The sequence below is a fragment of the Acartia tonsa genome, chromosome 11, assembly GCF_053477335.1.
Source record: "Acartia tonsa isolate MP-2025a chromosome 11, ASM5347733v1, whole genome shotgun sequence".
In the NCBI taxonomy this organism is placed as follows: Eukaryota; Metazoa; Arthropoda; class Copepoda; order Calanoida; family Acartiidae; genus Acartia; species Acartia tonsa.
The window spans coordinates 39,463,092-39,476,642 of NC_137270.1; the positions used below are offsets into that span (position 1 = coordinate 39,463,092).

General features: G+C 34.2%; 2 protein-coding genes across 2 annotated transcripts in view; both read right to left on the minus strand.

Annotated features, from left to right (window-relative positions):
- The window catches only part of Rat1 (5'-3' exoribonuclease 2 Rat1), a gene marked incomplete at its 3' end in the record, with an annotated part of 66,949 nt that extends 58,461 nt beyond the window's left edge, over positions 1 to 8,488 (minus strand). Inside the window, exons 1-11 of the mRNA XM_080175900.1 lie at positions 8,082 to 8,488; positions 7,599 to 7,692; positions 7,107 to 7,197; positions 6,780 to 6,842; positions 5,992 to 6,075; positions 5,308 to 5,480; positions 3,604 to 3,704; positions 2,429 to 2,505; positions 1,983 to 2,058; positions 961 to 1,012; positions 122 to 179 (exon numbers count right to left, since the gene is read on the minus strand). Of these exons, the coding sequence (XP_080032026.1) occupies positions 122 to 179; positions 961 to 1,012; positions 1,983 to 2,058; positions 2,429 to 2,505; positions 3,604 to 3,704; positions 5,308 to 5,480; positions 5,992 to 6,075; positions 6,780 to 6,842; positions 7,107 to 7,197; positions 7,599 to 7,692; positions 8,082 to 8,156 (944 nt within the window). The remainder of the gene's footprint in view (positions 1 to 121; positions 180 to 960; positions 1,013 to 1,982; positions 2,059 to 2,428; positions 2,506 to 3,603; positions 3,705 to 5,307; positions 5,481 to 5,991; positions 6,076 to 6,779; positions 6,843 to 7,106; positions 7,198 to 7,598; positions 7,693 to 8,081) is intronic.
- A 504-nt stretch (positions 8,489 to 8,992) lies between these two features.
- Positions 8,993 to 10,872, minus strand: LOC145332134 (transmembrane protein 53-like). Its single transcript, XM_080177080.1, has 2 exons — positions 9,943 to 10,872; positions 8,993 to 9,621 (listed from the first exon to the last, which is right to left on the minus strand). Exons 1-2 carry the CDS (start codon positions 10,254 to 10,256, stop codon positions 8,994 to 8,996), a joined length of 942 nt encoding a protein of 313 aa, XP_080033206.1. The 5' UTR covers positions 10,257 to 10,872; the 3' UTR covers position 8,993.
- Positions 10,873 to 13,551: the final 2,679 nt, after the last annotated feature.

Consider the following 13,551-nt stretch of genomic DNA (forward strand, 5'->3'; position numbering starts at 1 on the left):
ATTAACTGAAAATATCCAATAAAATTCCTTTGTTTATTCTGAAACATTCGTCCAACATTACAAAAAAATAAAGGACCAAGAAGAGTAATATAGAGTAGCAACGCTACTAAAAAATACTTACTTGAGATATTCTCTAAGTACACATAAGCGGACAAAGATAAACTTTTGTTCTTCATAAACCTATTAATTAAAGTAACACACAATTTTCAATTTTTCACCCTTATAAATATAGGTGTCCTATGTAATATCTTAAACTATCAATATAACTATCTATAATACAAAGTAGAACGATGTCTGTCTGTCTGTCTGTCCGTCTGTCTGTCCGTCTGAAGCTTAAGATCTCAGTAACCACTGAACCGATTGGGCTCTACTCTTCAGGGAATATACCTACTGGTCTTGTGATGGTTTTAAGCTATTTTCTTGGGGGGTGGGACACCCCCAACCCCCTAAAAAATGTACCCCCCTCCAAAAAAAAATTTTTTTTTTACTTTTTCTTTTTAAATCTAAAATACCAAAAATTAGGTTGATCAAACCTCTTGGGGCAAAGCCCCTAGAGGCTAGGGGCGAAGCCGCTAGTAGTTTTAAATATAGGGCTTGACCTAGGTCTTTGTAAACAGAACAATTTCCTTAGTTCTGGAGAATCAAATAGGACTATAAAGACGAGTGCTGTTTAAAATTATAAATACGAAATGTGTTAGCCTCGGATAGCCCATAGAGGATGGGATACGCCACGAGATCTATTTGTGATGTATCTCTGAAGCAAATCTTGCGTATTTGGTCAAACACCGATCAGACAACCAACCATGGACCGAGATTCGCACAATTACACAGCCCTAACATTAGGCGTGTAACAACGAAGTCAGGGGTTAAAAAATGATTCCAATAATTCTAGAGAAATAGCTCTATAAAGATGAGTGCTGTATAATAAAAAGAAAAAAATTTATTGTGTTAGGTATTTTTCCTTTTGATCTTCACCAACATATTCTTCACCATCCAAAGGTTTCGGAGCTCCCTAAAATGGACAAAGTGTAAATATTTTTGTTAAAGGGAGGTAATATGTGAAAATAACAAGGATGACAACATCCAAAAAAGCGAAGCACTGAAACGGTAGGACAAACGGACATTAACACTTGTATAGTATCTAAACTGAATAATCAGAATTTAAAAGTATAAGAGCCGAAGCAAAATTGTAAGTAAATTTGTTGAAAAACTGCTTGAAGCAGGATAATGTTTATGGACATACTTATATTTTTGGACTTGATTATAGAGTTGCTTCGCTTATAATATTGTTCTTTGTTGTCCCAGGAATCAATATATCAAAAATCAGATCAAACGGATAATTAGAACACTTGAAAATATGTTGTTAAAAAAGTAGAAAAATAAACATGTTTAAAATGGACGTACGGACATTCTGGTAATGATTATAGAGTTGCTACGCTTTCTAAATCGTACCCAACTACTACAGGAATCATCATGCAAAGTTTGAAATCGATAGGACAATTCTAACATGCCTAAATTAACGAATAAAAGCTATCTATCTCGGACGGACGGACGGACGGACGTACGGACCGACCCTAATTATAGAAAAGCTTCGCTTTTAATAATTATGATACTTGTAAACTTTCTAATAGTTGTTGTTCTTAGCTGATGAATGTGCAATTGCCCTAGAAAAATATTAACCTTACCTATTCATATACTTTATTTACAAGGCCTTAGCTACGTGACTAATGGCAATGATATTTGTTCTTACTTGTTTATTACGGAAAATTGACGATATTTGTTCTTACTTGTTTATTACGGAAAATTGACGGGAAAATGTACAAATTCCGTAAAGAATTATAATTTCAACCTGGCATACATGATTTCAGTAAAAGTCCTCAGCAACGTAATCGCGAAACTATTAATCATATTTCTTTTCTTTGGTATATCAAGGAAATTTGGCGCGAAAATGTGCAAATGCCGCAACAATTTCTAAGTTTTACCTGACATTCATGAACTTCATGGCCCATCTGTCTGCAGAGGTCGCAGGGCCTGGGCTTGTTCGGTCTAAACTCCTCCCTGCAAAAAATAATAAATCTATGAGCCATCAAAGATTAAAGAACTGATTTAATTTCATCAAACTTGGTGATTCATTTAGATTATTATGGTGCTTTCCGTTTAAGTACCTAACGAGCACTGACAATCCCCCCTCCCCTCCCCCACTGCTTACTTTTGATAAAAATAAATTACGCGTAGCCCCTGCGGAGGAACCTATCAATTAGGGGCTATCTAATAACCAATATAACATAATCTAACAGGACCTAAAGTAAATAGAAACAAAAAAACTATCTTTCCCCTTTCTTTCAAAAATAAGGGTAAAATGTTTAGTGCTCAACAAGGCACATTGAAGGAAACACAAAATAATTTCACAAAAGGCAAGATATATTACCTAATGATTGTAAAGTTAGGTTCATGAGTGGCTAGTCCTAACATAATCAAGTCAGCATCCGCACCACACAACACGTGCTAAATACAATAACAGTTAGGTTCATGAGTGGCCAGCCCTAACATAATTAAGTCAGCATCCGCTCCACACAACACGTGCTAAATACAATAACAGTTAGGTTCATGAGTGGCCAGCCCCAACATAATCAAGTCAGCATCAGCTCCACACAACACATGCTAAACAAAATAACAGTTAGGTTCATGAGTGGCCAGCCCTAACAAAATTAAGTCTGCATCCGATCCACACAACACGTGCTAAATAAAATAACAGTTAGGTTCATGAGTAGCCAGCCCTAACATATTTTTATAATACCTACAATATTAACTGAAGATATTTTTATATTTTGTCACTTTAATGTTTTACTAAAATGTTCATCTAATACCTACATAAAGTAGCAACATGTTCAGATTATCTCTGCTATGGTTAATTTTTAAGATTGTACATCAAAATAAGATGTCAAATTATGTATAGGCATATCAGACATAGATGTCCAAGGGTGGAGGTAAAGGGGTGTTCATCCCCCTCAAAAATAAAAACCCATTATTTTAGCCACCTCAAAACTTTGAAACAACTCATTTAACACTCCTCAAAAAAAAAGCTTGGACGTTCCTGATATTTTTTAGGGAAGCTTCGCCTGTGTATTAGGATAATGATGTCTCTCTGTTTCCTGAGCTGGATCTTTAAAAGCGTAGCCGTTGCCGTAGTCGTGGTCAGAGTTACTGCCACCAACCTAATAGCGATCTTTAAATCATATTAACCACGCGTTGTCGTGGCCACAAAAAAAAATGTGATCTTTAAATCATATTGGCAACGCGTGGTCGTAGTCGTAGCGTGGTTAACCACGCTAAAAGTGACCACAGTCCGTTAGTGTGGCTAAAGCGTTGCTAAAGCCACAGCCATGACTACGGCCACGGCTACAGCCACGCCAACGGCTACACATTTAAAGATCCAGCTCTGATATAATTCATGATCTTGTGCTCACCTGTGTGTTAGGATCATGATGTGGCTGAGCTCTCTGCTTCCTGATATAATTCATAATCTTGTGCTCACCTGTGTGTTAGGATCATGATGTGGCTGAGCTCTCTGCTTCCTGATATAATTCATAATCTTGTGCTCACCTGTGTGTTAGGATCATGATGTGGCTGAGCTCTCTGCTTCCTGATATAATCCATGATCTTGTGCTCACCCTCTCCAGGTACATTGGCATCAGACAGCACAACTAAATCATATCAGATAAGAGAATGATCGATAAATTGTTGTACATACCCAATAATGATACACAAAATTACCCTTTCTTTAGATTAAAATTAGTGGTTGAAATGTTTAAACACTCAACTTAATAAATTGACTAATCAAAATTCAATAAAGTCCCCAGAGTTGTTAGGCCAACGAATAAGAAAACGTTAATATAAAACTTTGGGGACTAGTGTAATGAGCAAAGCAGCCCATTGTCCCCTTTCTCTCTCTCTCTTTATTATATTATACCCTTTTTTTTCTTATTTTAATAGTGTAATTTTGCAGAATACAGGACATGGATAAACCGTAGGATTTTAATGAATTGTATGCTGACAATTTACAAAAAAAAATACAAACTGCGTTCTTCAGACGTTAGGACAAAAGACCTAACATTTTTTTTTGTTTTTATACCTTTGGTTAGGTTACGTTATAATAGGTAGAGGTTAGCCCTTGCCGGTATAGTGCATCGCATTGTATAGGTATTACCCCCAAAAAATTAAGTCTTTGTCCCATTAGATCTTTTCTCCCAACATCGTTTTCCTCGTTTATTTAGCTTCCCCAATCTAATTTAAACAAAAAATCAAACAATGCAGGATAGGTATCAAATGCTTGTTTGATAAAAATAATGAAACCTTAAATAGGAAATATACAGGGTGCGGCACATAAATCCGGACAAATTCTAATTTTTAAACAAATGAACATAAAATCGTCAATTTTAAAGATTTTATTGAATTTTAAAAACTGGGAAGCAAAATAGGTATATGACTAGTAGATTATTCAACAAAATCGCCGCCAGCCTCAATCACCGCCTCTACCGGCCTCCTCAACCGCCGGCAGGTCCAGGTCAAAATGTACCTGTCCAAGCTGGCGTAGTTCTCATTGATAGTGGCAATGAGGGAGGTCTTTGTGGTATGGGCACGTCTATTAGTGCATGCTTCAAAGTAGCCCCAGGCCCAAAAGTCCATTGAATTAAGATCGGGCTGCTGGGAGGCCACATTTCCTTAGGAAATGAGGAACCGCCAAATTGACAAAATCCATGTTTTTGCTCTCATTTGGGCTAGGATTTAGCTACAGTGGACTTTAAGTACTCAAAATGCGTGTCTCAATGAGCTTAAGACACACAAAAAAATTCCCTGTCGGGCCCTACTGTTTGTGATTTCTTAAGACTCAAAATCTTGAAAAATCGACCTCATTTCGGCTAGTATTGAGCTAAAATGGATTTAAACACGGCAAAATGTGTGTCTCAATGAGCCTAAGACACTCACAAAATTTGGGGTCAAGATTTCAACTCCTTCCCTGTCGGACCCTACGTTTTGTGATTTTGCACATTAAACCACCGGCGCATTTGGAATCTGCCTTGTTGAGCATATGCGCGGCCAGCTCGGTGTACACGTCCATCTTCGTCCAAAGATTTTTTTGTGCTAAAAGGTCATTACCTAAACTTTCTATAGTGGGGTCAAACGTCCTGATTGGTCAAGTAGTTTTGACGCTATGGCCGTTTAAAAAATGTCCGGATTTATGTGCCGCACCCTGTACTCTAGAGGTAGAGTAGCTATGCTACTTATAAATCATAATTAAAAAAATACCTTTAATATTCTTCCAAGCAGGATCATTATTCAACCTATCATGAACATAGTACTGCAGGCAGACAGACAACCTGGCCATGAAGGGGGTGCCAGGAGTGATGCAATTACTGTCAAAGTGCGACTCCTTGGCTTTCTGCGGGGGCAGGTACAGCCCCTTGGACTCTAGTTCCTCCCTGGCACAAAGATAGATTCAAGTTGATGTAAGAACAATTTTATGTATGAATACAAAACCAAATACAAAACATGAGTCTCTTATTAAATATTACACTAAAAAATTAATAAGACTTTTAATTGCGACCTATGAATGGCATTTAGGCTAATTACTGAGTATTTTAATATTAAAAATACCTAATGAAATCCAAAATAATTGCTGAAATTTTTTGCCAAATTATGCCAAATACATATATGTACGTACATCCTTAGTGATGACGCACAAAATTATCTCTTCTATAAATTACAATTAGTGGTTGAAACGTTCAGACACTCCAAATAAACCAACCAATCAAAATACACAATTCAATTTAACGAATAAGAAAACGTTATTATAAGACTTTGGGGACTTGTTTAATGAACAGCCTAATGTCACCCTCTTGATTTTATTGTAACCTTATCACCCCCCACACCATACGTAAGTGTGTTATACTAAGCATCAAAGGATATCTACTTGAACCTAATTTTACTTACTTGATTCTGTCCATAGTTTCAATCTTTTCTGCAGTCTCCTTGCTCGCACGGAACCTACGTGACCGTTGCTGATTCATCTTAGCTCTAGACAAATATAAAATAGTCTACAAAGACAATTATGTCAAATTTTCATGGCATAAACATTGAAGCATGTGAATTGCAGTAGATACATGCCTTTTGTAGCAAGGCCGACAGACCATTTAAATTGTAGACTGGACTATCTTTGGAGAGATGTCCAGTCCATCTTAAATAGCAGCCAAGAAATTCACATTTCTTACATAGCGTTACAAACTTATGGATATACGATCGGATCGGACTGATAGAAGGAGAGACGCAGTGAAGAATACCTATAAAGTTGCTTATCTATGTACTAGTAAGAATGAAAAACAGTAATACGGAACAAGTGCTTATAAAATATTCAGTAAATGTAATATTTAAACAAAAATTAGCAATGTATCATCTGTTTATGAGTTTTATATTCAAATAATACAAAGGTAAAAGTTCAATATTGTGTATAAGTAGCGCAGCGTCTAAAACTAACAGATAATAGTTTATCAATAGAAATATGAGTAAATTCAGTAAATGGGAACTTAAATTGCACCACAGAGGTGTATAATTATTCTGCATTGTTTACCTTGCTAAAAGGGGGGGGGGGGGTGATAAAAAATATGTAGAAAGGGAAAAAAATAAAGAAATAAACAGTCATGAAAACATTTTTTTCTATTTCTGCAAGCAGGTATGTTTAATTGCAATCTTATATTTGATTTTATATACAATTTGTGACTAACCTGGGTGCGACACCATCAATAGCCATGTACAACAGCTTACGGGGCCTCACAATGGCAAACAATCTGAACAAATAGGTATTTAATTTGTCGCATCATTTTATAGACGATGGGCTGGGCTAACATAGCTGGTATCAATCTTATGATTAATATTCGTTGAATATTGTCTGTAATACGAAGCTATACATCATTTTTTAAACTGGTTCTAATCCACCGGATATTAATCGGCTTCGAAGCGATATGGGAAAAGATTTTTTTTAAATATACAAAAAACGAATACCTAGATATTTTAATTTAACCAATATTATGGCAGGTGTTTTACTGTAGTACCTGTCAATATGTTCAAAGATAGCAACCATCATCTCATCTTCGTTCTTGGGGGCAGGCTTGTCCTCGGGATGGGTACACGGATGGATAATACCTATAGGTGTAATAATTGAGTTAAAATTTTGATTGAAGTAACAAAGTTCAATAAAAAAGAAAACGTAGGTAGGTACTGGATGCATTTTTTTCACCAAATTAGGTACCTATTAGTTTTCCAAAATATTGTTTTCATACAATCTTCATGAAAATTGGAAATCTTTAAATCTTTTGGTTTATAACTTTATATTGAATTTACGGTTGTTCCACTAAATGCCCCCCCCCCCCCCCCGCCCGAAAAAAAACCCTTATTTTAGAAATAGGTCTAAGATATATTCAAACTTAATTTTAAGTAATACACACAACATTTAAAGACTGGCAAGTTAACAGTACTCGATAGGGTACTTTGTGTGAAGTCACCAAGTTTTCATATCAGATTAATGCTAAAACATCTGAACTTACCATTCATGTCCAGGTAAAGGTTGTCAAACTCTACTCCATTAGGATTAGGCATGCTAGCATCAACAGGAGCTTCTACTCCATCACAATCCCTTCTCTAAATAATTTTAGGATTAGGCTAGCTAGAATCAACAGGAGCTTCAACTCCATAACAATCCCTACTCTAAATATTATTAGGATTAGGCTGGCTAGCATCAAAGAAAGATCAATTCTAGAACTTATTTACTATTTAGGAGAGAAATAGCCCCTAAAAAACTAAAATGTAAAGTTGAGGGCCCCTACTTCCCACAACTGTCCTTAGAGGCCTCTAGGGGTGTAGCCGCTAGTTTTTATAAAATCCACATTTCAATATGAAAAAAAAAATATCTGCGTTCGCTAGGATCTGTCTTCATCTAGAATCTAAAGCTTTAGAATTGGAAAAATTTCAGTCGGTAGGTTTTTTTGTGATGTATTTGTCTATGTTGTGTTAAAAAATCTTCCCTTTACCTGTTCCTCGATGCAATTAATAATAACAGACGGATATTTTCTCATCAACCATCGAAAAAACGATGGAACTCCCATCTTTCAAGTTTCTTTGTATTCTGAAACTATTTTGAAATAACTATCTAAATAACAATTTTTATAGCGCAGCAACTCCAAAAAATGTGAAATACATATGTACATATATAATATATGCATATTCATAAACTGGGTTGCGGTTATATGATTTGATTTTTCAATTCCACGATATATCACAAGATTTATTATTTGGCCCTTTAATACAACATCTTTTTTCTTGTTAGATTGTTGTTGATTTGCTACTTGCAGCCAAAATGTTTCTTTGTTTAATCTTATTATAAACAAATGAAAGAATAAATCACATTTTTAACATATTAAATAAATAGATAAAATCCTTATAATAAAGTAACATGATGTCTGTTTGCTTGTTTGTACCGAAGGATCTCACTAACCGCTGAACCGATGTGGTTCTCCTTCACAGGGTAGCTTCTCATAGGTCCTGGGAAGGTTAATAACTATTTTGGGGGAGGGTACCAACAATCCCCAAAAGAGAAATCGCCCCAAACCCCCCCCCCCCTATATTTTTTTTACTTTTTCTTTCAAAATCTAAAATTTAAAAAAATGGATTATCGAATTTAATTTCCCCTTCCTCAAGTACCCCCTAGAGGCCTCTAGGGGCGTAGCCGCTAGTATACTAAAAGCAATGAATATTTAACTAAAATGAACAAACTAGAAACTAAAGAATTAAAATGGAATAATATACTCAATAAAACTATTAATAAATTAACATATCTATAATACTAAAATATTTGAGATTCTAATAAAATATATAGCAAAACTTTTCTAAAATAAATATCACATAAATAACTTCTTTTTTAACATTTGAAGGATTATTCTTGTTTATGACTTTTCAACTTTATCAACAAGTTGATGGATATGCTTGATATAAACATCTTTATGTTTGAGCAAATGGGCAACGTGATCTGATTTATCAAACCTGCAAACATCTAAAGAACTGGCATTCTTTTGGCGATTGGGCAACATCATATCTTCAATATGTTTATATGGAATATAAAGGTCGGTCTTGCTATAGATGATCAACTCTGGAATATTTGTTTTTAGATCTCTTGCCCAGTATCCAGCCCATACATCGTTCATACAGCTAATTTTAGTTTCCAACCCCTGCAGGCGTCGAATGAAGTTCTTCCAACCAAGGTCACGGAAGTCTGTAGCACTCGAACGGACAGCTTCGGCCAAAGTCATCCCATCTCTCATGCGTGATAGCCAGTTAATTGCTGTTAATATAATCATTCGGGGTAGGGTTACATTGGGCCTGGGACCAAGGCACGAGTCCCACACTATGCCTGAAGGATGAAAAGTTTTGTCCTTCATTTCTGCCGCGATGGTTAGCCCTTGGAAGGTTAGCACACCTGTGTCAGACAGACAATGAATGATGGTTTTACGATTTTTATTCTTTTCTAATTCTGTAAAAACGCCTTCAACAGCTTGAAAAGCTTGCTCTGAATGCCTTAATAAAAAGACAAATTAACAAGAATACCTATAGAGAAAAGAATTTTTTACCATAGGTAAGGTAGCAATAACACTCTCAATTGAACGATGAGGGAATTATATCTTTTTAGTTATTAATATATAAAAAAAATAAGTAATAAAGTTTACACAAAACAACCTAATCTAATTTTTTATACAGCCTATAGGTCCAGCAAAGAAATAAAAATCTATTTTGTCCTATTGTGCAAAATGTCACTATTAATATATATTAAGCTAACAAATTAACTACCGTATTAAAAAAAAAATCAACATTTTGCACTTAAAGTCTGTATTGACCTACCTAAAGATAAATCGTGTTGGCAGAATGTACTCAATAGTAGGGCAGCCATAATTTCTATACACCTCTCCATACTTTGACAAATTCTTAACAGACGCTCCGGCCCAGCCAAACAAAACCACCAAAGGTTTCGAATCAGATGAATTTGGACCGTTTGGCGGAAGGACTACAAACTTTTTATCCTCAGGTAGTATTTGGGTAGTTTCTCCGAATGTTCCGACAACTCTATGTGTTGATGCATATCGGAAACTTTTTTTTAGGTGGTTCAACTTTAACAAATCACTACAACGAAAAATTAGTTTAGAATTAGCCAACATTTCTAGTTTTTACAGTTTCAACAAAAAGTTGTTTAGTTCTAAGCAATTTTTAACTGTATCTGAGCAAAAGCAGCTAGAAAGTTGCCATTTTGAGTATTTTTAAATATTTTTTCTAAAACAAATCATATGATTTAAAACTACTTCAGTGATATATTTTATTAGAAAAATATCAAAATTAGATTATAAGACAGCAATTTATTTCACTTATAATTAAATAAACAACATAAAATTATCATTTTAAACATGAAAAAACTAATTAAATACAAAAAAATTATAAAATTCACAACAAACTTTAAACGCGACTAGTTATGGTTGCCAAATTATAAAATATTTCTGCCAACAAGTCAGTTTTTATTACCGAAAAATTGATAATTTTGGCCAGAAAACTACCAAGTATACATAGAAAAAATAGTAAATTTACAAATCTGACTTTTTATAGCATTAAAATTGACCATAAGGCATAAAAAAATGGAATTTTGTTACTTTATTTTCAATAATTATTTGAAAGTTGAAAACCATGCTGCGCACGATGCCGCTAAAAAATTGTTACGCGGCAAATGCGCATTCTGTCTGCTTCACATTCGAACATTTTTGTTTTCATTTTTATATAGATGGTGCATTATTTGCCAAATGTACCACTTTTCTGCACTACCTCTCCGATTTTGTTAATACTCTATATTTTGGTCCGTTGGGTCATTCAAGGATGCTGGATGGCCAAAAAAAAGTTTCAGAGTCCCTGGATGTCTAGATATCTAGCTATCTATGAAGGTAGGTAACAAAAATGTAAAGAACACCCATTTTTTCACAATTTTAAAAATTAATTTTTTCATCAATCTTACATCCAATCTATACATTTTATACACCAAAATGATCGTTTATTCATGTAAAAAGCGCACATAATGCTATTTTGGCCAAAACTCTAATTTTACAGGGTGTCCAACAAAAAGTGTATTTTGGATATCTAGCGTAATACCCAAAATACCTGTTCGAAAAAAATCATTTTTTTTGGCTTAAATCCTGTGTTTTATCTGTGTGCATATGTGGTATATAACGGTTCGGACCACCCGGGACTATAAGGTTGTCAAATTTCACTTTGGGACACCCTGTAAATGTGATTTTTGCGTCTGTAGAGCTAAAACTTGGTCCAAATTGGCTATTTTTTTCAAATTGCTCTAATATGTGTCTTAGTATGTTTGGCCATAGTGTTTTCTGACCAGATCAATAATTTCATATTTTTTGGACACCCTGTATTTTTAAAAAAAGAGAAAAAAAATTTTTGTTTTTTTAAAAATTTTTTTTCTATTTTTAAGTTACTTAAAACTGTCATATAGATACAGATTTTGACTAATAACAATAATATTTGCCTATTTTACATTTTTTTACACTTTTGGGACACCCTGTGCATGTTTTTGAAAAATGATGGTTTTTGCCCATTTTTGGGGGGAAGGAGTCGTTTTAGGGCCATAGACTATTTCTTCATTTTTGTAGAACTTTTCAAGACACATCATTTGTTATTAATGCAAAAACCGCAAAAACCGAACCGTTTTGCCGTTATTCACCGCCAAATGCGAAATTTTTTTACGTTTTTGCCGTTCCGGAGGTTGTAATGGGCATTTGTGGTAAGAAAACGTTGATTTATCAAGATCCCTCTTAAATACTTTTATTTAGGTAATTTAATTTACTAAATTTCATATTAAGTAAAATTTTTTGTGCAGCTAACCGTTTTTCGTTAAGATGGATTTCAATTGTTAAAACAAGAAAATTAAGTGAATATAACATAAATAATTGCTATAACATAAGTGATAAAAGAAACATAAATCATGTGCATTTGAAATTCCTTTTGACAAAAATCGGTTGGATATACAAAAAAATTTACTTCACATGAAATTTAGTAAATTAAAATGCTTAAATAAAAGTATTTCACGGTTATCTTGATAAATCAACGTCTTCTTACCACAAATGCCCATTAGAACCTCGGGAACGGCAAAAAACGTAAAAAATTCTGCCTTTGGCGGTGAATAACGGCAAAACGGTTCGGTTTTTTCGGTTTTTGCATAAATAACAAATGATGTGTCTTGAAAAGTTCTACAAAAATGAAGAAATAGTCTATGGCCCTAAAACGACTCCTTCCCCCCAAAAATGGGCAAAAACCATCATTTTTCAAAAACATGCACAGGGTGTCCCAAAAGTGTAAAAAAATGTAAAATAGGCAAATATTATTGTTATTAGTCAAAATCTGTATCTATATGACAGTTTTAAGTAACTTAAAAATAGAAAAAAAAATTTTAAAAAAACAAAATTTTTTTTTAATCTTTTTTTGAAAATACAGGGTGTCCAAAAAATATGAAATTATTGATCTGGTCAGAAAACACTATGGCCAAACATACTAAGACACATATTAGAGTAATTTGAAAAAAATAGCCAATTTGGACCAAGTTTTAGCTCTACAGACGCAAAAATCACATTTACAGGGTGTCCCAAAGTGAAATTTGACAACCTTATAGTCCCGGGTGGTCCGAACCGTTATATACCACATATGCACACAGATAAAACACAGGATTTAAGCCAAAAAAAATGATTTTTTTCGGACAGGTATTTTGGGTATTACGCTAGATATCCAAAATACACTTTTTGTTGGACACCCTGTAAAATTAGAGTTTTGGCCAAAATAGCATTATGTGCGCTTTTTACATGAATAAACGATCATTTTGGTGTATAAAATGTATAGATTGGATGTAAGATTGATGAAAAAAATAATTTTTAAAATTGTGAAAAAATGGGTGTTTTTTACAATTTTGTTACCTACCTTCATAGATAGCTAGATATCTAGACATCCAGGGACTCTGAAACTTTTTTTTGGCCATCCAGCATCCTTGAATGACCCAACGGACCAAAATATAGAGTATTAACAAAATCGGAGAGGTAGTGCAGAAAAGTGGTACATTTGGCAAATAATGCACCAGATGGTTTTATGCTATTTTATTTTTATAGCCTTCTGATGTTTGCATATTTTAATATTTCAGTTTATCCCAGTATTATATTATTTAAAGATAGCTCAGAACTATCCCCAGACTTAAATCTGAAGAGAAAATATCCGAAAACAAAGATAGGATCGGCCTAGCTATATATGAAGCTTACCCTATATAAAATAGCGCAGAGATCCTAATCGGTCCCATTGGATAAAGCAGTAAGGTTTATGTCTGAAGCTTTAGTTTTGGAGATATATCTTTCATATTTTTATGGTGACAATGATATTTTTTTAAATATTGAAATACTAATTTTAAAACCTGTTTAT

Excerpts from the sequence above, each read along its gene's own strand:
- LOC145332134 (XM_080177080.1), bottom strand. The coding sequence starts at position 10,256 with ATGTTGGCTAATTCTAAACTAATTTTTCGTTGTAGTGATTTGTTAAAG. Across the intron at positions 9,622-9,942 it reads CCAACACGATTTATCTTTAG|GCATTCAGAGCAAGCTTTTC; the intron begins GTAGGTCAATAC and ends CTTTTTATTAAG.